At 38.3% G+C, this 23,972-nt stretch overlaps 1 protein-coding gene across 7 annotated transcripts in view; it reads right to left on the reverse strand.

Moving 5' to 3' along the window:
• Positions 1 to 23,972, reverse strand: part of RAB3GAP1 (RAB3 GTPase activating protein catalytic subunit 1) — a 124,677-nt gene that overhangs the window by 75,019 nt on the left and 25,686 nt on the right. For 3 of the 7 annotated variants that reach the window (XM_022569599.3, XM_089916052.1, XM_089916047.1), the window contains exons 4-5: positions 8,920 to 9,052; positions 6,672 to 6,750 (exon numbers count right to left, since the gene is read on the reverse strand). The exons of 1 other annotated variant lie outside the window; for it this stretch is intronic. In XM_022569599.3, the coding sequence (XP_022425307.2) occupies positions 6,672 to 6,750; positions 8,920 to 9,052 (212 nt within the window). 3 more of the 7 variants (XM_089916048.1, XM_089916049.1, XM_089916050.1) reach the window with 3 other exon arrangements.

Raw genomic sequence — 23,972 nt, forward strand, 5'->3', positions numbered from 1 at the left:
ACCCGTATATATGCTGTCTACAAGAAACCCACTTCAGACCTAGGAACACATACAGACTGAAAGTGAGGGGACGGAAAAAGATATTCCATGCAAATGGAAATCAAAAGAAAGCTGGAGTAGCAATTCTTATATCAGACAAAATAGACTTTAAAATAAGGCTATTACAAGACACAAAGAAGGACACTACATAATGATCAAGGGATCGATCCAATAAGATATAACAATTGTAAATATTTATGCACCCAACATAGGAGCACCTCAATAAGTAAGGCAAATACTAACAGCCATAAAAGGGGAAATCGACAGTAACACAATCATAGTAGGGGACTTTAACACCCCACTTTCACCAAGGACAGATCATACAAAATGAAAATAAATAAGGAAGCACAAGCTTAAAATGATACATTAAACAACATGGATTTAATTGATATTTATAGGACATTCCATCCAAAAACAACAGAATACACATTTTTCTCAAGTGCTCATGGAACATTCTCCAGGGTACATCATATCTTGGGTCACAAATCAAGCCTTGGTAAATTTAAGAAAATTGAAATTGTATCAATTGTCTTTTCTGACCACAATGCTATGAGACTAGATATCAATTACAGGAAAAGATCTGTAAAAAAATACAAACACATGGATGGTAAACAATACACTACTTAATAACCAAGAGATCACTGAAGAAATCAAAGAGGAAATCAAAAAATACCTAGAAGCAAATGACAATGAAAACACGACGACCCAAGACCTATGGGATGCAACAAAAGAGTTCTAAGAGGGAAATTTAGAGCAATACAATCCTATCTTAATAAACGGGAAACATCTCAAATAAACAACCTAACCTTGCTCCTAAAGCAATTAGAGAAAGAAGAACAAAAAAAACCCAAAGTTAGCAGAAGAAAGAAATCATAAAGATCAGATCAGAAATAAGTGAAAAAGAAATGAAGGAAACGACAGCAAAGATTAATAAAACTAAAAGCTGGTTCTTTGAGAAGATAAACAAAATTGATAAACCATTAGCCAGACTCATCAAGAAAAAAAGGGAGAAGACTCAAATCAATAGAATTAGAAATGAAAAAGGAGAAGTAACAACTGATACTGCAGAAATACAAAGGATCATGAGAGATTACTAGAAGCAACTCTATGCCAATAAAATGGACACCTGGAAGAAATGGACAAATTCTTAGAAATGCACAACCTGCTGAGACTGAACCAGGAAGAAACAGAAAATATGAACAGACCAATCACAAGCACTGAAATTGAAACTGTGATTAAAAATCTTCCAACAAACAAAAGCCCAGGACCAGATGGCTTCACAGGCGAATTCTATCAAACATTTAGAGAAGAGCTAACACCTATCCTTCTCAAACTCTTCCAAAATATAGCAGAGGGAGGAACACTCCCAAATTCATTCTACAAGGCCACCATCACCTTGATACCAAAACCAGACAAGGATGTCACAAAGAAAGAAAACTACAGGCCAATATCACTGATGAACATAGATGCAAAAATCAACAAAATTCTAGCAAACAGAATCCAACAGCACATTAAAAGGACCATCACCATGATCAAGTAGGGTTTATTCCAGGAATGCAAGGATTCTTCCATATATGCAAATCAATAATGTGATACACCATATTAACAAATTGAAGGAGAAAAACCATACGATCCTCTCAAATGATGCAGAGAAAGATTTCGACAAAATTTATGAAAAAAACCCTGCAGAAAGTAGGCATAGAGCGAACTTTCCTCAACATAATAAAGGCCATATATGATAAACCCACAGCCAACATCATTCTCAATGGTGAAAAACTGAAACCATTTCCACTAAGATCAAGAACAAGACAAGGTCGCCCACTCTCACCAATATTATTCAACATAGCTTGGGAAGTTTTAGCCACAGCAATCATAGGAAAAAAAGAAATAAAAGGAATACAAATTGGAAAAGAAGAACTAAAGCTGTCATTGTTTGCAGATGACCTGATACTCTACATAGAGAATCCTAAAGATGCTACCAGAAAACTACTAGAGCTAATAAATGAATTTGGTAAAATAGCAGGATACAAAATTTGTGCACAGAGATCTCTGGCATTCCTATAAACTAATGATGAAACATGTGAAAGTGAAATTAAGAAAACACTCCCATTTACCATTGCAACAAGAAGAATAAAATATCTAGGAATAAACCTACCTAAGGAGACAAAAGACCTGTATGCAGAAAATTATAAGACACTGATGAAAGAAATTAAAGATGATACAAATAGATGGAGAGATATACCATGTTCTTGGATTGGAAGAATCAACGCTGTGAAAATGACTCTACTACCCAAAGCAATCTACAGATTCAATGCAATCCCTATCAAACTACCACTGGCATTTTTCACAGAACTAGAACAAAAAATTTCACAATTTGTATGGAAACACAAAAGACCCCAAAGAGCCAAAACAATCTTGAGAACGAAAAACGGAGCTGGAGGAATCAGGCTCCCTGACTTCAGACTATACTACAAAGCTACAGTAATCAAGACAGTATGGTACTGGCACAAAACAGAAATATAAACCAATGGAACAGGACAGAAAGCCCAGAGATAAACCCACGCACATATGGTTACCTTACCTTTGATAAAGGAGGCAAGAATATACAATGGAGAAAAGACAGCCTCTTCAATAAGTGGTGCTGGGAAAACTGGACAGGTACATGTAGAAGTATGAAATTAGAACACTCCCTAACACCATACACAAAAATAAACTCAAAATGGATTAAAGAGCTAAATGTAAGGCCAGACACTATCAAACTCTTAGAGGAAAACATAGGCAGAACAATCTATGACATAAATCACAGCAAGAATCTTTTTGATCCACCTCCTAGAGAAATGGAAATAAAAACAAGAATAAACAAATGGGACCTAATGAAACTTCAAAGCTTTTGCACAGCAAAGGAAACCATAAACAAGACCAAGAGACAACCCTCAGAATGGGAGAAAATATTTGCAAATGAAGCAACTGACAAAGGATTAATCTCCAAAATTTACAAGCAGCTCATGCAGCTCAGTAACAAAAAAACAAACAACCCAATCCAAAAATGGGCAGAAGACCTAAATAGACATTTCTCCAGAGAAGATATACAGATTGCCAACAAACACATGAAAGAATGCTCAACATCATTAATCATTAGAGAAATGCAAATCAAAACTACAATGAGATATCATCTCACACAGGTCAGAATGGCCATCATCAAAAAATCTAGAAACAATAAATGCTGGAGAGGGTGTGGAGAAAAGGGAACACTCTTGCACTGTTAGTGGGAATGTAAATTGATACAGCCACTATGGAGAACAGTATGGAGGTTCCTTAAAAAACTACAAATAGAACTACCATACAACCCAGCAATCCCACTACTGGGCATATACCCTGAGAAGACCATAATTCAAAAAGAGTCACGTGGGCTTCCCTGGTGGCGCAGCGGTTGAAAGTCCGCCTGCCAATGCAGGGGACGCAGGTCTGTGCCCCAGTCCAGAAGGATCCCACATGCCGCGGAGTGGCTGCGCCTGTGGGCCATGGCCGCTGAGCCTGCATGTCCGGAGCCTGTGCTCCGTAACGGGAGAGGCCACAACAGTGAGAGGCCCGCGTACCACAAAAAAAAAAAAGAGTCATGTACCAAAATGTTCATTGCAGCTCTATTTACAATAGCCAGGACATGGAAGCAACCTAAGTGTCCATCGACATATGAATGGATAAAGAAGTTGTGGCACATATATACAATGGAATATTACTCAGCCATAAAAAGAAACGAACTGAGTTATTTGTAGTGAGGTGGATGGACCTAGAGTCTGTCATACAGAGTGAAGTAAGTCAGAAAGAGAAAAACAAATACCGTATGCTAACACATATATGTGGAATCTAAGAAAAAAAAAAAAGGTCATGAAGAACCTAGGGGTAAGATGGGAATAAAGACACAGACCTACTAGAGAATGGACTTGAGGATATGGGGAGGGGGAAGGGTAAGCTGTGACAACCTGAGAGAGTGACATGGACATATATACACTACCAAACGTAAAATAGATAGCTAGTGGGAAGTAGCCGCATAGCACGGGGAGATCAGCTTGGTGGTTTGTGACCACCTAGAGGGGTGGGATAGGGAGGGTGGGAGGGAAGGAGACACAAGAGGGAAGAAATATGGGAACATATGTATATGTATAACTGATTCACTTTGTTATAAAGCAGAAACTAACACACCACTGTAAAGCAATTATACTCCAATAAAGATGTTAAGGGAAAAACAAAAAGAACCTATACATGTGTTAAAGTTCAGTGAACTGTTCACCAAAAACAAAAGGTCAATTTACTTTATGCTAATTTTAAAAATAAAATGTTTAAAAAGCAAATGGGAATATTAAAAAAAAAACTACTGGGAGCTCCCTGGTGGCACTGTGGTTAAGAATCCACCTACCAGGGCTTCCCTGGTGGCGCAGTGGTTGAGAGTCCGCCTGCCGATGCAGGGGACACGGGTTTGTGCCCCGGTCCGGGAAGATCCCACATGCTGCGGAGCAGCTAGGCCTGTGAGCCATGGCCGCTGAGCCTGTGCTTCCGGAGCCTGTGCTCCACAACGGGAGAGGCCACAACAGTGAGAGGCCCACCCACCGCAAAAAAGAAAAAAAAAAAAGAATCCACCTACCAATGCAGCGGACACAGGTTCAAGCCCTGGTCTAGGAAGATCCCACATGGCGCGAAGCAACTAAGCCCATGCGCCACAACTACCGAGCCTGCGCTCTAGAGCCCGCAAGCCACAACTACTGAGCCCACGCACCTATAGCCTGTGCTCTGCAACAAGAGAGGCCACCACAATTAGAAGCCTGTCCTCTGCAATAAAGAGTAGCCCCCGCTTGCTGCAACTAGAGAAAGGCCTCGTGCAGCAACGAAGATGCAACACAGCCAAAAATAAATAAAACAAATTTATTTTAAAAAAAACTACTAACAAGTGACTTTCGTTAATACATAAAGAAATCACTAACAAGTGATTTATTAATTTCATACATAGAAAGGTTTCATGTATTTATTCAATGAATATTTAACTATGGACTACTTGTCAAATACACTTTTTTGAAATATATATTAAAAAGCTGAACAGAAATTATATAACAGCAGTGAGATTTTGATATATGCACTATGGTTATTATCTTATTAAATCCTCACAGTTACTCTCAAAGGCACGTATTATTTATTATTCTTACTTTACCAATGCAGAAACCAAATCAGAGAAATTAAATAACTTGCCCAAAGTTGCTGAGATAATAAGTACTTGAGCTAGAAATTAAACATCAGTTTGTCTAATTCAGTGTCTGACCAAACAGTAGATGGTCAATTAATGCTGAATGAATGAATGCACATAAATGCATGCTCTGTGATACAAGCTGCCTTCTGACATATTTTGTCATGTTAAATGTATGTATTCACATTTTAAAAGATAAAAGAATCTAGATGGATTAAATTAAATGGGTAATTTATTCATTAAATTCCTTTTGTAGTTAAGTTCACAGTTTTTAAAAGATCAGATTAAAATAACAGGACTATTTGTGAAACATTAACCAGTTTATTGCACTTGCAAATAGTTTTCTTCTTTTTAGTGCTACATAATCTACTTGATATAGTAATCACAATGGAATGAAGAAAAAAGAAACAAACACAGATACTGTCATTTTCCCTTTCCTTAGAAATTCTTTAATAAAAAAATCAAAAGACCAACTCACACCAACAGAATAATTTAAAACCAGTATATAAACTTCCTTCAACTAGGTCTCCTTCCTTGACCATATACTCATACTTGGGCCATTTTGATGGTAGTATGTTTTAACACCAACCTCTCCAAAATAAAGAGATGCTGAGAATAATTGAAAAAAGATTAAAAGACCTTCAGAAAGTTTAACAGACGTAAGGAGTTTTGATGTTATCACATAACTGTTTGAGATCAACATTTTATGTCAATTCAATTTTCAGCAATATATATTAAGTTTCCTATGATATTTAAGCGTTCTATGCTAGTCATCAGAATTATAGTTAGGTACAAGCTAGATTATGACACATACTGTTCAGAAAGGATTTAACAGCCGGACTATGACTGCTATCCTCAGAAAGGCCTACTTCTAAGGCTGCCCGTTGGCTGGTACCTGGGAACCTGGATTTGTGGAGGGGTCTCACCATTTCCCCTAACTGATGAGTTATTGTGCCTAAACTGTTTGTACAAAGTGGTTTATACTGAACACCTGCTTTCCTTTTAGGAGTCTGAAATTTTTGTTATGTAACAGTCAGAGGGTGCCTACGTGACCAGCCCCTAATTAAAAACCTGAGAGCTGAGGCTTTAACAAGCTTCTCCGGTAGAAAACGTTTCATATGTGTTGTCACAACTTGTTGCTAAAGGAACTGAATATGCCCTCTGTGACTCCATTAGGAAAGGACTCTTAAACACTTGCACTTCCTCCAAACTTTGCCTAAGGCACCTTTTCCCTTTGCTGATTTTGCTTTCCATGCTGTCACTCTAAGAAATCCTAGCAATAAGAGCAACTACATGCTGAGCCCAGTGGGAACTTCTAGAAAATCATCAAACCTGGAGTCAGTCATGGGGCCTTCCTGACATACATACTAAAAGTTATCTGAGTAAAATGTATACTTACCATCTTACCAGGCAATGTGCTCTGGGAGGAAAGTCATTATTCATACACAGCAAATCTTGCATAGATTGTGGAATAACATCTACAGAAATATTTGATAATTAAAAAGTGAGTATGTTCATTCTAAGGCAGAATTTTATCACATGATTTAAAGAAATCATTCTATGACATGTCTTGCTAGTCCATGTAGTTTTGCGACTGCTTAACGATTTGTATCTAAGGCTAACTCTAAGCTTTGGAGGAAGACCAGTGTCTCTCGCTCTCTCCCTTTTCTTTAAAAAAAAAAAAAAAAAAAAAAACCAGTCCATAAAAAAATATATATTGATATATATATCATTCCCATGTTTATATTTTCCATTCTTCCAAATCATGATTCAAACAATTTCTCATTCCTTACTAGAAAACCTTGTTTTATTTGTTCTTCTTAGCCTGCCCTTGTCTTTACTTTTCTTCAAAATTATACTTAGAAGTCTGTCAACTCTATACCACCTCCCATGGCTAGCCTTTGCTCACCCCTGGCCGTCTTAAATATTCTTGTAAAACCACTACGCAGCTTCTCCTTTATAACCCATATATCTGTAAGTACATGCATTACTATACATAATAAGATACTAACATCAATGATCATTACTTACACTCGTAAATGCATAATAAATTCAAAGCATAAAGAATAATGTTTATAAAAATATTTCCTGGAACCTCCCTGGAGGTCCAGTGGTTAGGACTCCGCACTTCCACTGTGGGGGGCGCAGGTTCGATCCCTGGTCGGGGAAGATCCCGCATGCCACGCTGTGCAGCCAAAAAAAAAAAACCAATTTCCTTTTGCTGTATAGCTATACTTGCTGAGCAAATTTGTATTTTGTTAATTTGAAAAAAAGAATAGTAGAACACTAATGACTTGATGCTCTAATTAAAACAATAAGCAACTCCAATAAATAAAAGACCGGTGTTCAAATCTTCTGACCTCTGATAATCGTTTTAAACATGTATCTCCAAATTAACTGAGCTGATGGTTTGCTTGTAGCTTCTACCATTAGTTACAGCTTCAACCACGACCAAATTTAAACTGCCCAATACATATACACATGCAGCAATAATGCCTTAACTACCTTAAATCCATTCACCTTCTCTCATCATACCACAGTCTCCTTCATCTATTCATCTCAGAAACACTGATTCTAGGGGCTTCCCTGGTGGTGCAGTCGTTGAGAGTCCGCCTGCCGATGCAGGGGACACGGGTTCGTGCCCCGGTCCGGAAAGATCCCATATGCCGCAGAGCGGCTGGGCCTGTGAGCCATGGCCGCTGAGCCTGCGCATCCGGAGCCTGTGCTCCGCAACGGGAGAGGCCACAACAGTGAGAGGCCCGCGTACCGCAAAAAAAAAAAAAAAACTCTCTTAAAATGGATCTTTCTCTTAAAATGATTAATAATATAAAATCAAGTTGCCTTTGCAAGTTTGTAAATTATGCCTAGCAAATAAAATATATGCCTTTTTGGGGAAGAAACTAACTCTTAAAATTCTTTATTAAGCTGCAAATGATGTTTGCTAACTTGAATACTAATTGCAATGCTTATACAAGAGCCTGGTAAACATCAGTAATCATGAGATAGGTGCTTATGTACAGTATCTTATTAAATCCTCCCATTTACCCTCCAGGTAGTATTACTCCATTTTACAAATGAGATCAGTCATATTTAGAAAGGTCAAGTAACTAGTAAGTGGAAAAACCAGAATTTTAATCCACTTGATCTGACTCTGAAGTCTAGGGTATATCCAAAACATGACACTGACTAATCAATAACTTTTTAAAAATTCTTCAAAGCCCAGCTTAGTTACTTAATTCTCTATAACATCTTCTCTAATCTCTCTGGACTAAAAGTGATCTTTCCTATTCTGAACTCCAGTAAGACTTTGTGCTTTGGGATGGCACTTACCACTTTTTACCTCTTATTATTGTTACTTACTTATAGACCTTATCTCCCCTACTGGAATGTAAACTTTTTTCAGTTGGGCTTAGCAGAGTACCGAGCACATATCAGGCATTCAATAAATATGTGCTGATTTAATTAATTTTAAAATAAATGATGCTGCAATTTTTCCTCTGCAAAGATCATACTCTATTTCAGATGTGAAACGACTCTGCATACGTAAAATATCTCCAGAGGATACTACTTAATTAAGAGAACTAAATTCATAATTCAAAATTATAATCACTCTTACAAGAGTTTAAAAATATGTAGTACAAACTTACCTTCTAATACTTCATCCTTTCCTTCTTTATCAGGGAATTCTTGTACAAGATAATGATGAGTGATTGAGAACTTGAAATCAGCAAATGAAATCTCATCTGATTTCTCTTCCCATGTGCCAGAAGTAAATATACCCTGTATTTAACAAAAAAAAAAAAAGGAAAAACATCTACTTTATGGTATTCAATAGTTACCATTAGGTTTATTAACCACAGATCTTTTTTCCCTTTTTCTGCCCATTAATCTAAAAGTTCGATCCTATATTTATCCTCCCCATAATAAAAGGAAAAGGAAAAATATGTAAGTGAATAAACAAAGAGGAAATTATTTTATAAACTATTTATCACAGTGTTCCTTTAGAAGAAAATTCCCCTAGAATATTAACTATCAAGTGACTTACAAAATTGTAATTTTCAAGTAATTTCTGTAAGATGAGTCTCTATATAAAATCATGAATATACAGTAAATCCCATGCCTCTTCACACACTAATAAAACCCCAACACCTTCTCTACCAACAGCAGAATCTGTGAGTAGCTTTTAACTGAAAATAGTTAAATTTCATAAATTTTAAAAATTATAAAAAATACATGACAATAAAATATTATTATTATAAAGATCTCAAATCTAATAACATCACTACATGGTACACAGAATTACTGGATATCAGAAATTGCTTCAGAAAAAGAAAAGCAAATTTGTAAAATCAATTTAAGTCACATGAGATCTGTAGTACTTATTTGCTTAACAGGTTCTGCAAGCTTCTTTATCAACCTTTGGCATTCAAATATTTTCAATTAAACAGCAACTTCTTCATTGGAAAATATTTTAATTAAAAATTCCAAACAGCCCTCTTACTTACACAACATAACCATAAAAAAGGATTTGTGCCACAAGTCCTCTAGTCTCCCATAGCTATTCTTTCCACTGGAGAGATATTACAGATAGTCATTACAGCACAGCACCACCACTACAAGGCAGAAATACCAACTCAGCAACTTCCAAATACAGATAGCCCCAAACTCGACAGGAAAAATGTAAGGAATGATTCTCTGCATTACTGAATTTTTTTAAAGTGTTTTTCAGACTGTACCTAAGTTTTATGTGTTCCTGGCAAGGTATTTATAATTCTGAATCTTTTTATTAGGAGAATAATCACCATGTATCATACATATCAAGAACTATGCTTTTTATACACTGGGTTTCTTTAAAGTGGGGTTAACCTGTGTTAAGATATATATGGCCTGTACCAAAAGTCTCAAACTGCAGTAAGTAATAAATGATATACGTAAGAGCTTGGTTTGCTAGGAAGAATGCCCACAATAAAGCAGTGAAAGGTAAAACTAAGGTGGGGGGGGAGAAGTCCGGAAAGTGAGAGATAAGTCCCCTTTTCAAGCTTGCAGAAAACCTGAAATTTTTTTTTGCCATATTTTTAATTGAAATATAGTCAATTTACAATGTTATGCTAGTTTCTGATGTACAGCAAAGTGATTCAGGTATACAATCCATACTTTTTCATATTCTTTTCCTTTATGGTTTATTACAGAATATTGAATATAGTTCCCTGTGCTATACAATAGGACCTTGCTGTTTATCCATTCTACATATAACAGTTTACACATCTGCTAGTCCCAAACTCCCTGTCCTCCCCTCCCCCTTGGCAACCACAAGTCTGTTCTCTATATGTCTATGAGTCTGTTTCTGTTTCATAGGTAAGTTGATTTGTGTCATATTTTATTTTTCTTTTCTTTTTGCGGTACCCGGGCCTCTCACTGTTGTGGCCTCTCCCGTTGCGGAGCACAGGTTCCGGACGCGCAGGCTCAGCGACCATGGCTCACGGGCCCAGCCGCTCCACGGCATGTGGGACCTTCCCGGATGGGGGCACGAACCCGTGTCCCTTGCATTGGCAGGCAAACGCTCAACCACTGCGCCACCAGGGAAGCCCTGTGTCATATTTTAGATTCCACATATAAGTGATACCATATGGTATCTGTCTTTTTCTTTCTGACTTACTTCACTTAGTATGATAATCTCTAGGTCCATCCATGTTGCTGCAAATGGCATTATGAAATATTCCCCTAAAACGATACAAGAAACATTATCTGACCCTAATCCTGCATTCTAGGTACAACTGTCAACCTTACTGAACGGCTGTCTCAAGGTGGATTTGGTTGTATTCAATATAGAGGGCATGCAGGTTCTGTATCCAAAACAAACTTTTTAAGATAATTTAGCTTAACTGAAAAACAACACTCCAACCTCCCTCCTTCAATTCCATTATGATACAGTCACTTGACACCAAATTCCAGTATGGTGTATATTTACTACTAGAACCAGAAAGGATAACTCTAGTTCAGAATTAATCTAGTAATTCATCAAAAATAACTTCTGATGGCCCTAATTAGACAATAAAAAGAATTAAGCACACAGGCTAGAAAGAAAGCTGTCTGCATTCACAGATGGCATGATTATGTACATAACATATCCAAAGGAATCTACAAAGTACCAAAACTAACTGAGTTTATAAAGTTGTGGAATTCAAGGTCAGTATACAAAAATCATGTGAATTTTTATATACATATACTGAGCAAACGCTTGGGAAATTAATTTTTTTTAAATACCACTCTTATAACATCAAAAAAAAATCAAATATCTAGGGAAAAGACTTAATGAAAGATGAGCAAGAACTCTACCTAAAATACCTCAAAGCATTGCTAAAAGATATTAAAGACCTAAACAGAGATATTTCATGTACATGGACTGGAAAACACAACACCATTAAGATGTCGATTCTCCCAAATTGATCTATAACTTCAACACAATCCTAATCAAAATCCCAGCAGGCATTTTGTAAAAACTGCCAAGCTGATTCTAAAACTAACATGAAAATCCAAAGACCCTAGAATAGCTAAAATAATTTTTGATGAAAAGTATACTACCTGATTTTAAGATTTACTTTGCTACAGCAATTAAGACAGTACAGTACTGGCATAAGGACAAATAGATCAATGAAACGTAACAGACAGTCCAGAAATATATTCACACTAATACTTCATTTTACAACAGAGCAGCCTCTACAATTCAGTAGGGAAAGGATGGTCTTTTCAACAAATGGTTCTGAAATAATTAGATATTCATATGGAAGAGAACACAGAATATCCTCACAACCTTAAAATAGGCAAAAACTCCTTTGACAAGACACAAAAGTCACTAACAATAAAATCAAAAACTGAGAAAATGAACTTCACTAAAATAAACATGCTCATCAAAAGACACAATTAAGAAAATGACTAGGAAAGCCATAGACTAATGGAAAAACTCAAAATACATATATCTGACAAAAGACTCACAACCAGGATGTACGAGAATAATTTTTAAAACGAAACAATCCAATATTTTTTTAATGAGCAAAATACTTGAACAGACACTTAGCAAAAGAAGGTATGAATGACTAATAAATAGTTAACTGTGATGAATCACCAGATACTACTGAATTTCAGTAGTCGACAGCGAAATGCAAATTAAAACCGCAATGAGATACCACTTCACACCCAGTAATATGACTAAAAATAAAAATCTGACAATGCCAACTGTCAGAATGAAGAGCAACTTGAAATCTCACATACTGCTAAGAGTATAAAATGGTACAACCCTGTACTTTAGAAAAGTTTGGCAGTTTCTAATAAAACTGAACACAAGACCTAGCAATTCTGCTCCTAAGAATATACTCAAGAAAAATCAAAGCGTATGTTCACCAAATTGTTCATAGCAGATTATTAATAAGAAAAAAAATGGAAACAATTTAATTATTTATCAATAGGAGAAAGGATAAACACACTGTGGTACAGTCATACGATCCAAAAAATGATATGTGTAACACGGATGAATTCTTAAAATATTATGTTGAGCAAAAAGTCAGACACGAATGCATAGTGTATGATTCCACTTATATGAAACTCAAGAACGGGTAGAATTAACATATAGTGAAAGAAATAAGAACTATGGTTACTTAAGAGATAGAAAAACAAGGAATCTTTCTGGGATGATGAAAATTGTTTTTTACTTTAGATGGCAGTAACATGGGTGCATACATTTGTCAAAATAAACTGTAAATCTGAATTTTGTCCATTTTACTGCATGTAAACTATAACCCAACGAAGAAAAAACACCAACAGAACACCTCTTTAAAAAGAGATAAGGAGATATGGGGGAATATTAAACTTCTGAGGAAACTGCGGTAGGTAGGGAGAGGAAGATGCTTTTTTTCCAAGAGAAAAGATAATGGCAATTATGTAAGAACAACATGCACTAAACATCATCATGTGGACCCAGCCATCCTTTCCACTCATCTTTCAACTTAATAAATTTTAGGTAATTAAGAAATATTCTCAGCCAGAACTTTGGAGGGCCAAAGACCTCAGCAAGATAAAGGTCACTCTTTTAGTTGAGCCCTTCACAATGTCAGGCCCAGACTATTTTAATAGCTTTCTACTGGTCTCCGTATCCCTACCCTAAAATCCTTCTTCCTAAAATATAAATCTGATATTGTTCTTCTGTTTAAAATACTTTAGTGGATTTCCATAACCTATAAGTGGCTTCCAGAGATGTTTAATCAGGTATTCTATCAGTAAAAGATTTTGAGTATCCACCTCCACATATGTATATTTTTATTAACAAATTAAGCATTACTGTAGGAATATATTATGCATATGATATATAAAACAAAAACATTAAAAAGGGATATAAACATGTAATATAATTAGAAGTCATAATACAAAAATGGCTCATCACAAGCACCTCTAAGTGTGGCATTACTGGGTTGGCCAAAAGGTTCATTTGGTTTTTTCTGTAAGATGGCTCTAGTAGCACTTAGCTGTCTTTAACTTCATTTGAAACAATTTTGTTAGACTGTATGTGACAGCTGTCATATCAGCATGCATTTAAGAAAAGACTTATCAAAACTGGTGATTTTTTGTGTAGCCATTTTAATACTGAAGATGAAAGAAGAAAAGCAACATTTTCGGCATATTATGCTTTATTATTTCAAGAAAGGTAAAACGCAACTGAAATGCAAAAAAAAGATTTGTGCAGTGTATGGAGAAGGTGCTGTGACTGATCGAATGTGTCAAAAGTGGTTTACGAAGTTTTGTGCTGGAGATTTCTCGCTGGACGATGCTCCATGTTCAGGTAGACCGGTTGAAGTTGACAGCGATCAAATCAAAACATTAACTGAGAACAATCAATGTTATACAGTGCGGGAGACAGCCGACATACTCAAAATATCCAAATCAAGCACTGAAAATCATTTGCACCAGCTTGGTTATGTGAATCGCTTTGATGTTTGGGTTCCACATAAGTTAAGTGAAAAAAAACTTCTTGACTGTATTTCCGTATTCAATTCTCTACTTAAATATAACGAAAATGTTCCGTTTTTAAAATAGTGACAGGCGATGAAAAGCAGATACTGTACAATAATGTGGAATGGAAGAGATCATGGGGAAAGTGAAATGAACCACCACCCAACCACACCAAAGGCCCGTCTTCATCCAAAGAAGGTGATGTTGTATATATGGTGGGATTGGAAGGGAGTCCTTTATTATGACCTCCTTCTAGAAAACCAAACAATTCCAACAAGTATTGCTCCCAGTTAGACCAACTGAAAGCAGCACTCAACAAAGAGCGTCCAGAATGAGTCAAGAGAAAATGCATAACCTTCCATCAGGATGACGCAAGACCGCATGTTTCTCTGATGACCAGGCAAAAACTGTTACAGCTTGGCAGGTTCTGATTCATCCGCTGTATTCACCAGACATTGCATCTTTGGATTTCCATTTATTTCGGTCTTTATAAAATTCTCTTAATGGAAAAAATTTCAATTCCCTGCAAGACTTTAAAAGGCACCTACCTGGAAGAGTTCTTTGCTTAAAAGGTAAAAAGTTTTGGGAAGATGGAATTATGAAGTTGCCTGAAAAATGGAAGAAGGTAGTGGAACAAAAGGGTGAATACGTTGTTCAATAAAGTTGTTGGTGAAAATGAAGAATGTATCTTTTATTTTTACTTAAAAACTAAAGGCACTTCTTGGACTGGTAGAAACACAAATCCACCAGACTTGGCCCCACCCCTTTGCTGGTTTATCTCCCATGGTTACCTTCCACCTACCCTGTGTTACGATCCTAACAACTTGTATTTCCTCAGAGGCGTGCTTTATCTTTGACATCTGGGCACAGACTATTTATCCTGCTCTTCTCTACTTCCTCTTAGCATACCCTTCACATATTCATTCTTCAAAACTCATCCTAAATGTTATTTCCTGTAGAAAATTTGCTTTACTTCCATGAAAGGTAATGATCCTCAATGTCTTGTTCAAATCATTAGAATGGCTTCTTATTCAAGTCACTTACTTATATATCTATTTCTCCATTAGACTGTAAAGAGCAAAGACTACAGTCTATTCTTTGCAGCCCAGAACTTAACAGTGCCTACATGCTTAATAAGTATCTTAGGAATTACCTTTATCAGTATTCACAAAGAAACTCATGTTTTCCAAATATACTGGAAATATTTCAGTAAGTACACAGAATATATAGTCTGAGGTCTAGTCTAACAACTCGAAATACCACACAACCCAGTCCCTAAAGGTATGCTCTCTGACTTGAACTGACATATGTACATCACAGTCCTCATGTTGAGTTCCCCGTGAACTTAATTTCCTCATGGTATAAATCAAACACGTGGATAAACTCACTGCCTTCCTGGATTAAGAGATTTTCTGTAACACCTAAACATAAGCCATCTTTAAGATTTATTGGTTACCAGAATCAAATTTCACATCATAAACAAGCTACCATTAAAAATATAATCTTTCATTATAAAACTAAAACTCTGTTTAAATTACCGTTTAACAAATTATTAAAAATTTTTTCTTCTACTGACAAAAGCAACACATTATTGAAGAGGAAAAAAATATAGTGAAGCATAAAACCTAGTGGTTTTTTTCCATTTCTTTTTTTGAAGAGCACAGAGCTGTGGTTCTCACCCTAATTAGACTTCATAATCAACTACAAGGCTTTCAAAATCATACTGATAACTAGGCTCCAGAACAGACTAATTAAATCAGAATCTCTGAGGTTGTGTCTAAACCCTAGAATTTTTCAAAAGCTCCCCAAGTGATTCTAATGTGCAACCAGGGTAATCAAAACCTTGGTATAAAGCTAAAAATGAAAGTTTTCATGCACTGATGGAGGAAATCCTTTTGAACGTTTGCAGTATTGAAATACAAATATTAAAAAGCCATCTATCTATGTTGGGACAACTGAATATCCGCATGCAAAAAAAAAGAAGTTGGAACCTTTATCCTTACACTAGGCATGAAAACTAACTCAAAATGGATGACACACCTAAATGGAAGAGCAAGAACTATAGACACCATCAAGAAAGTGAAAAGACAGACCACAGTACATGCTGCAACATAGCAAATGGGAAAAAATGTGTGAATTATGTATCTCATAAGGGACTTGTATCCAGAATATACAAAGAACATTTACAAATGAATAATAAAAAGATAAATAATCCAATTTAAAAATGGGCAGAAGGCTTCCCTGGTGGCGCAGTGGTTGAGAGTCTGCCTGCCGATGCAGGGGACACGGGTTCGTGCTCCGGTCCAGGAAGATCCCACATGCCGTGGAGCGGCTGGGCCCGTGAGCCATGGCCGCTGAGCCTGTGCGTCCGGAGCCTGTGCTCTGCAACGGGAGAGGCCACAACAGTGAGAGGCCCGCAAACCACAAAAAATAAAATAAAATAAAATAAAAATAAAAATGGGCAGGGACTTTCCTGGTAGTCCAGTGCTTAAGACTCCAAGCTTCCACTGCAGGGGGCGCAGGTTTGATCCCTAGTCAGCAACTAAGATCCCACATGCTGCCCAGTGCAGCCAAAAAAATAAAAATAAATAAATAAATCTACTTTAGAAAAAAAATGGGCAAAGGATCTGAAGAGACATTTCTCTAAAGAAGATATACAAGTGGCCAATAAGAACATGAGAAAGGGACTTCCCCGGTAGCGCAGCAGTTAAGAATCCGCCTGCCAATGCAGGGGAAATGGGTTCGAGCTCTGGTCTGGGAAGATCCCACACGCTGCAGAGCAACAAAGTCCAGGCACCACAACTACTGAGCCTGTGCTCTGGAGCCCGCGAGCCACAACTACTGAGCCCACAGACTGCAACTACTGAAGCCCATGCACCTAGAGCCCGTGCTCTGGAACAAGAAAAGCCACCACAATGAGAAGCCTGCGCACCGCAACGAAGAGTAACCCCCACTCGACGCAACTAGAGAAAGCCCATGCACAGCAACAAAGACCCAATGCAGCCAAAAACTATAAATTAATAAATTAAAATAACATGAGAAAATGTTCAACATGAACAGCCATTAGGAAACTGCAAATCAAAGCCACAGTGAGACATCACTTCATATCCACTAGGATGGCTATAATTAAAAGATAATATCAAGGGAGGAGATCAATTGGTGGAGTAGGAGAATGCTGAGCTCACCTCCCCACAGGAACACATCACAATACAGCTACATGAGGAATTCTTATTGAAAACAAATTGGAGAATGATAGAAGGACTCTTCTTCAACCAAGGCTATGAGGAAAGATCCACACAAAGTCAGGTAGAAAGTGAGGAGAAGCAATCAGGATCTGTAGCACTAGGAGGGGACACAGAAGAGGAGACGATATCACAGGCTCAGAGATCCTCCGTGGGGAGTGAGTGGTCCAAGCCACATATTGAGCACCACCTCCCTGGGGTTCAATACCAGGAAGATGTGTCTCCTTAGCTGGTTTGAAAACGAGTGGGACTTATAGGAGGGCTATAAGAAACCGAGATTCTACTCCTGAAGAATGCACACACATGCTTGCTTACTCCCAGGAATAAGGCCTAGGAAGAAGAGTGAAACTTCCTTGGGCTCTGGCTGGTTTCCCAAAACCACACACAAACTGTGGGCACCCTGGTCCACACCAAGCACCTCTCCAGCACCTCTAGCTATTTATTTATTTACTTTATTTATTTATTTATCTTTGGCTGCACTGGCTCTTCATTGCTACATGCGGGCTTTCTATAGTTGTGGCAAGCGGGAGCTACTCTTCATTATGGTGCACGGGCTTCTCACTGCAGTGGCTTTTCTTGTTGCGGAGCACGGGCTCTAGGCGCATGAACTTCAGTAGTTGTAGCACACGGGCTCAGTAGTTGTGGCTTGCGGGCTCCAAAGCGCTGGCTCAGTAGTTGTGGTGCACAGGCTTAGGTGCTCCGCGGCATGTGGGATCTTCCCAAACCAGGGCTCGAACGCCTGTCCCCTGCATTGGCAGGTGGATTCTTAACTACTGCGCCACCAGGGAAGCCCCACACATTTTTTAAATGTCTGTACAGATTACTTCCCTGCCCTTCAGGATAAGAACTACACCCACTGAGTGTCCACTAAGCCAAGTAATTAATGTGTAATTATGTGTGTACGTTCATGTTTGTGTGTCTGCATACATAAAATCTCCTAACGCTGTCATATAAGTTTCAACCCTATTTTATAGATAAGAAAAGGTTCAAAGATTTAAAAACCTGTCCAAGGCTACCATACCATTAAGTACTAAAGCTAGAATTTGATCCACCACAGCCTGGTTCTTTCCAGTAGAAGCTAAGGCAGATAGACATAAACACGCACATATACATATATAAATTCAATAATACATATGCGAACAAGATAAACAAGGAGAACAATATATGGGTCAGAGCTTAAGGAGATGGCTGGATAAATATCAAGTGAGTCAGAAATGGATTCATTCAGAAAAGTGGATCCCCGTTAGTTTGTAGGTAAGGTAAGGCTAATAAGAAAGAACAGATAATGGTCTGGGGCGGGACACTGGATGTCAAATTTAGGGAACAAATAGTCCAATTCAGCTGAAGTTTCCTAAAGGGAATAGAGAAAAAAAAGGTAGAGAGAGACCTGACAGTGGATGTCTACGAATATCAGTTCTAGGAGTTTCAACTTCACCCTGTGGGCAATGAAGAGCCTTTGAAGGCTTCTGTGTAGACTTGTAACGTGATAACGGTATTAGTTGAGGAGAATTCCTCTGAACACCCTGGATGGAAAGAAGAAATAGGAAAGAACTAAGGTAGGGAAGAGGATAGGAAAAAATATTTGCAGGTTATGTATCATATATTGGGTAGGCCAAAACGTTCATTCGGGTTTTTCCATAACATCTTATGGAAAAACCCGAACGAACATTTTGACCAACTCAATAAGAGATTAATATCTAGAATGTAATAAAGAACTCTTACAACTTAACATGTGCATTAAAAAGTGAGCAAAGAGACCTTCAAGATGGCAGAGGAGTAAGACATGGAGATCACCTTCCTCCCCACAAATATATCAGAAACACATCTACATGTGGAACAACTCCTACAGAACACCTACTGAACTGTGGCAGAAGACTGAGACTTCGCAAAAGGCAAGAAACTCCCCACGTACCTGGGTAGGGCAAAAGAAAAAAGAAAAAACAGAGACGAAAGAATAAGGATGGAACCTGCACCTCTGGGAGGGAGCTGTGAAGGAGGAAAAGTTTCCACACACTAGGAAGCGCCTTCACTAGCAGAGACCGAGGGTGGGCAGGGGGGAAGCTTCGGAGCCACAGAGGACAGCGCAGCAACAGGGGTGCAGAGGGCAAAGCGGAGAGATTCCCGCACAGAGGATGGGTGCTGACCAGCACTCACCAGCCCGAGAGGCTTGTCTGCTCACCCACCGGGACGGGCAGGGACTGGGAACTGAGGCTCGGGCTTCGGAGATCAGACCCCAGGGAGAGGACTGGGGTTGGCTGCATGAAAACAGCCTGAAGGGGGCTAGTGCGCCACAGCTAGCCAGGAGGGAGTCCGGGAGAAACTCTGGACCTGCCTAAGAGGCAAGACACCATTGTTTCGGGGTGCAGGAGAGGGAATTCAGAGCATCGCCTAAACGAGCTCCAGAGATGGGCGCGAGCCGCGGCTATCAGCACGGACACTAGATGAGCATGAGACGCTAAGGCTGCTGCTGCAGTCACCAAGAAGCTTGTGCGCAATCACAGGTCACTATCCACTCCACCCCTCCCAGGAGCCTGTGCAGCCCGCCACTACCAGGGTCCCGTGATCCAGGGACAACTTCCCCAGGAGAACACATGGGGCCTCAGGCTGTTGCAATGTCACACCGGCCTCTGCTGTCGCAGGCTCGCCCTGCATTCTCTACCCCCCACCTCCCCCAGGCCTCAGTGAGCCAGAGCCCCCTAATCAGCTGCTCCTTTAACCCCCTCCTGTCTGGGCAGGAACAGACGCCCTCAGGAGACCTACACGCAGAGGCAGGGCCAAATCCAAAGCTGAACCCCAGGAGCTGTACGAACAAAGAAAAGAAAGGGAAATCTCTCCCAGCAGCCTCAGGAGCAGCGGATTAAATCTCCACAATCAACTTGATGTACCCCACATCACTGAAGTACCTGAATAGACAAAAAATCATCCCAAATTGAAGCGGTGGACTCTGGGGACAACTGTAGACTTGGGGTTTGCTTTCTGCATCTAATTTATTTCTGGTTTTATGTTTATCTTAGTTTAGTATTTAGAATTTATCATCATTGGTATATTTATTGATTTGCTTGCTCTCTCTTTTTATAAGGATTATATATATATTTTTTCTTTTTGTCTTTTTGTGGGTGTATATGTATGCTTCTTTGTGTGATTTTGCCTGTATAACTGCTTTTACCACTTGTCCTACGGTTCTGTCTGTTTTTGTTTTTTTAGTATAGTTTTTAGCACTTGTCATCACTGGTGGATTTGTTTTTTGGTTTGGTTGCTCTCTTCTTTCTTTTCTTTTTTTTTATTACTTTTTAATTTTTTGTTATTTTTAATAATATTTTTATTTTAATAACTATTTTTTTTTTTAGTTTTTTTTTTCTCCCTTTTCTTCTGAGCCATGTGGCTGACAGGGTCTTGGTGCTCTGGCCGGTTGTCAGGCCTGTGCCTCTAAGGTAGGAGAGACAAGCTCAGGACATTGGTCCACCAGAGACCTCCCAGCTCCAAGTAATAACAAATGGCAAAAGCTCTCCCAGAGATCTCCATCTCAATGCTAAAACCCAGCTCCACTCAACGACCAGCAAGCTACAGTGCTGGAAACCCTATGTGAAACAACTAACAAGGCAGGAACACAACCCCACCCATTAGCACAGAGGCTGCCTAAAATCATAATAAGTCCACAGACACCCCAAAACACACCACCAGATGCTGTCCTGCCCACCAGAAAGACAAGATCCAGACTCATCAACCAGAACACAGGCACCATTCCCCTCCACCAGGAAGCCTACAAAACCCACTGAAGCAACCTTAGCCACTGGGGACAGACACCAAAAACAACATGAACTATGAACCTGCAGCCTGTGAAAAGCAGACCCCAAACACAGTAAGGTAAGCAAATTGAGAAGAGAGAGAAACACACAGCGGATGAAGGAGCAAGGTAAAAACCCACCAATTACACAAAGGAACAGGAAATAGGCAGTCTACCTGAAAAACAATTCAGAGTAATGATAGTAAAGATGATCCAAAATCTTGTAAATACAACAGAGAAAATACAAGAAACACTGAACAAGGACCTAAAAGAACTAAAGAGCAAACAAATAATGATGAACACCACAATAAATGAATATGAAAAATCTCTAGAAGGAATCAATAGAGAATAAATGAGGCAGAAGAATGGATAAGGGACCTGGAAGATAAAACAGTGGAAATAACTACCAGAGAGCAGATTTAAAAAAAAACAATGAAAAGAATTGAGGAGAGTCTCAGAGACCTCTGGGACATTAAACGAACCAACATTCAAATTATAGGGGTCCCAGAAGAAGAAAGAAAGAAAGAGACTGAGAAAATATTTGGAAAAATTATAGTTCAAAACTTCCCTAACATGGGAAAGGAAATAGTCAATCAATACCAGGAAGGGCAGAGAGTCCCATACAGGATAAAACCTAGGAAAAACACACCAAGACACATATTAAGCAAACTATCAAAAATTAAATACAGAGAAAAAATATTAAAAGCAGCAAGGGAAAAACAACAAATAAGACACAAGGGAATCCCCATAAGGTTAACAGCTGATCTTTCAGCAGAAACTCTGCAAGCCAGAAGGGACTGGCAGGACATATTTAAAGTGATGAAAGAGAAAAACCTACAACCAAGATTACTCTACCCAGCAACAATCTCTTTCAGATTCGAGGGAGAAATTAAAACCTTTACAGACAAGCAAAGCTGAGAGAGTTCAGCACCACCAAACCAGCTTTACAACAAATGTTAATGTAACTTCTCTAGGCAGGAAACACAAGAGAAGGAAAAGACCTACAATAACAAATCCAAAACATTATGAAAATGGTAACAGAAACATACATATCGATAACTACCTTAAATATAAATGGATTAAATGCTCTAAGCAAAAGACACAGACTGGCTGAATGGATACAAAAACAGAACCCATATATATGCTGTCTACAAGAGACCCACTTCAGACCTAGGGACACATACAGACTGAAAGTGAGGGGATGGAAAAAGGTATTCCATGCAAATGGAAACCAAAAGAAAACTAGAGCAGCAATTCTCATATCAGACAAAATAGACTTTAAAATAAAGATTATTACAAAAGACAAAGAAAGATACTACATAATGCTCAAGGTGTCAATACAAGAAGATATAACAATTGTAAATATTTAGGCACGCAACATACAAGCACCCCAATACATAAGGCAAATGTTCACAGCCATAAAAGGGGAAATCGACAGTAACACAATCATAGTAGGGGACTTTAACATCCCACTTTCACCAATGGACAGATCATCCAAAATGAAAATAAATAAGGAAACACAAGCTTTAAATGATACATTAAACAAGATGGACTTAATTGATATTCATAGGACATTCCATCCAAAAACAACAGAATACATCTCAAGTGCTAATGGAACATTCTCCAGGACAGATCATATCTTGGGTCACAAATCAAGCCTTGGGTAAATTTAAGAAAATTGAAATCATATCAAGTATCTTTTCCGACCACATCGCTGAGACTAGATATCAACTGCAGGAAAAAAACTGTACAAAATACAAACACACGGAGGCTAAACAATACACTACTAAATAACCAAGAGATCACTGAAGAAATCAAAGAGGAAATCAAAAAATACCTAGAAACAAATGACAATGAAAACACAATGACCCAAAACCTATGGGATGCAGCAAAAGCAGTTCTAAGAGGGAAGTTTATAGCAATACAATCCTACCTGAAGAACAAGAAACACCTCAAACAACCTAACCTTGCACCTAAAGCAATTAGAGAAAGAAGAACAAAAAAACCCTAAAGTTAGCAGAAGGAAAGAAATCATAAGAATCAGATGAGAAATAAATGAAAAAGAAATGAAGGAAACAATACCAAACATCAATAAAACTAAAAGCCGGTTCTTTGAGAAGATAAACAAAATTGATAAGCCATTAGCCAGACTCATCAAGAAAAAAAGGGAGAAGACTCAAATCCACACAATTAGAAATGAAAAAGGAGAAGTAACAACTGACACTGCAGAAATACAAAGGATCATGAGAGACCACTACAAGCAACTGTATGCCAATAAAATGGACAACCTGGAAGAAATGGACACATTCCTAGAAAAGCACAACCTTCCGAGACGGAACAAGGAAGAAATAGAAAACATAAACAGAACAATCACAAGCACTGAAATTGAAACTGTGATTAAAAATCTTCCAACAAACAAAAGCCCAGGACCAGATGGCTTCACAGGTGAATTCTATCAAACACTTACAGAAGAGCTAACACCTATCCTTCTCAAACTCTTCCAAAATATAGCAGAGGGAGGAACACTCCAAAACTCATTCTACAAGGCCACCATCACCCTGATACCAAAACCAGACAAAGATGTCATAAAGAAAGAAAACTACAGGCCAATATCACTGAGGAACATAGATACAAATATCCTCAACAAAATACTAGCAAACAGATTCCAACAGCA

Source organism: Delphinapterus leucas, chromosome 8, assembly GCF_059928025.1.
Source record: "Delphinapterus leucas isolate spDelLeu-1000000601 "Yukka" chromosome 8, BTC_Dleu_Yukka2, whole genome shotgun sequence".
NCBI lineage: Eukaryota > Metazoa > Chordata > Mammalia > Artiodactyla > Monodontidae > Delphinapterus > Delphinapterus leucas.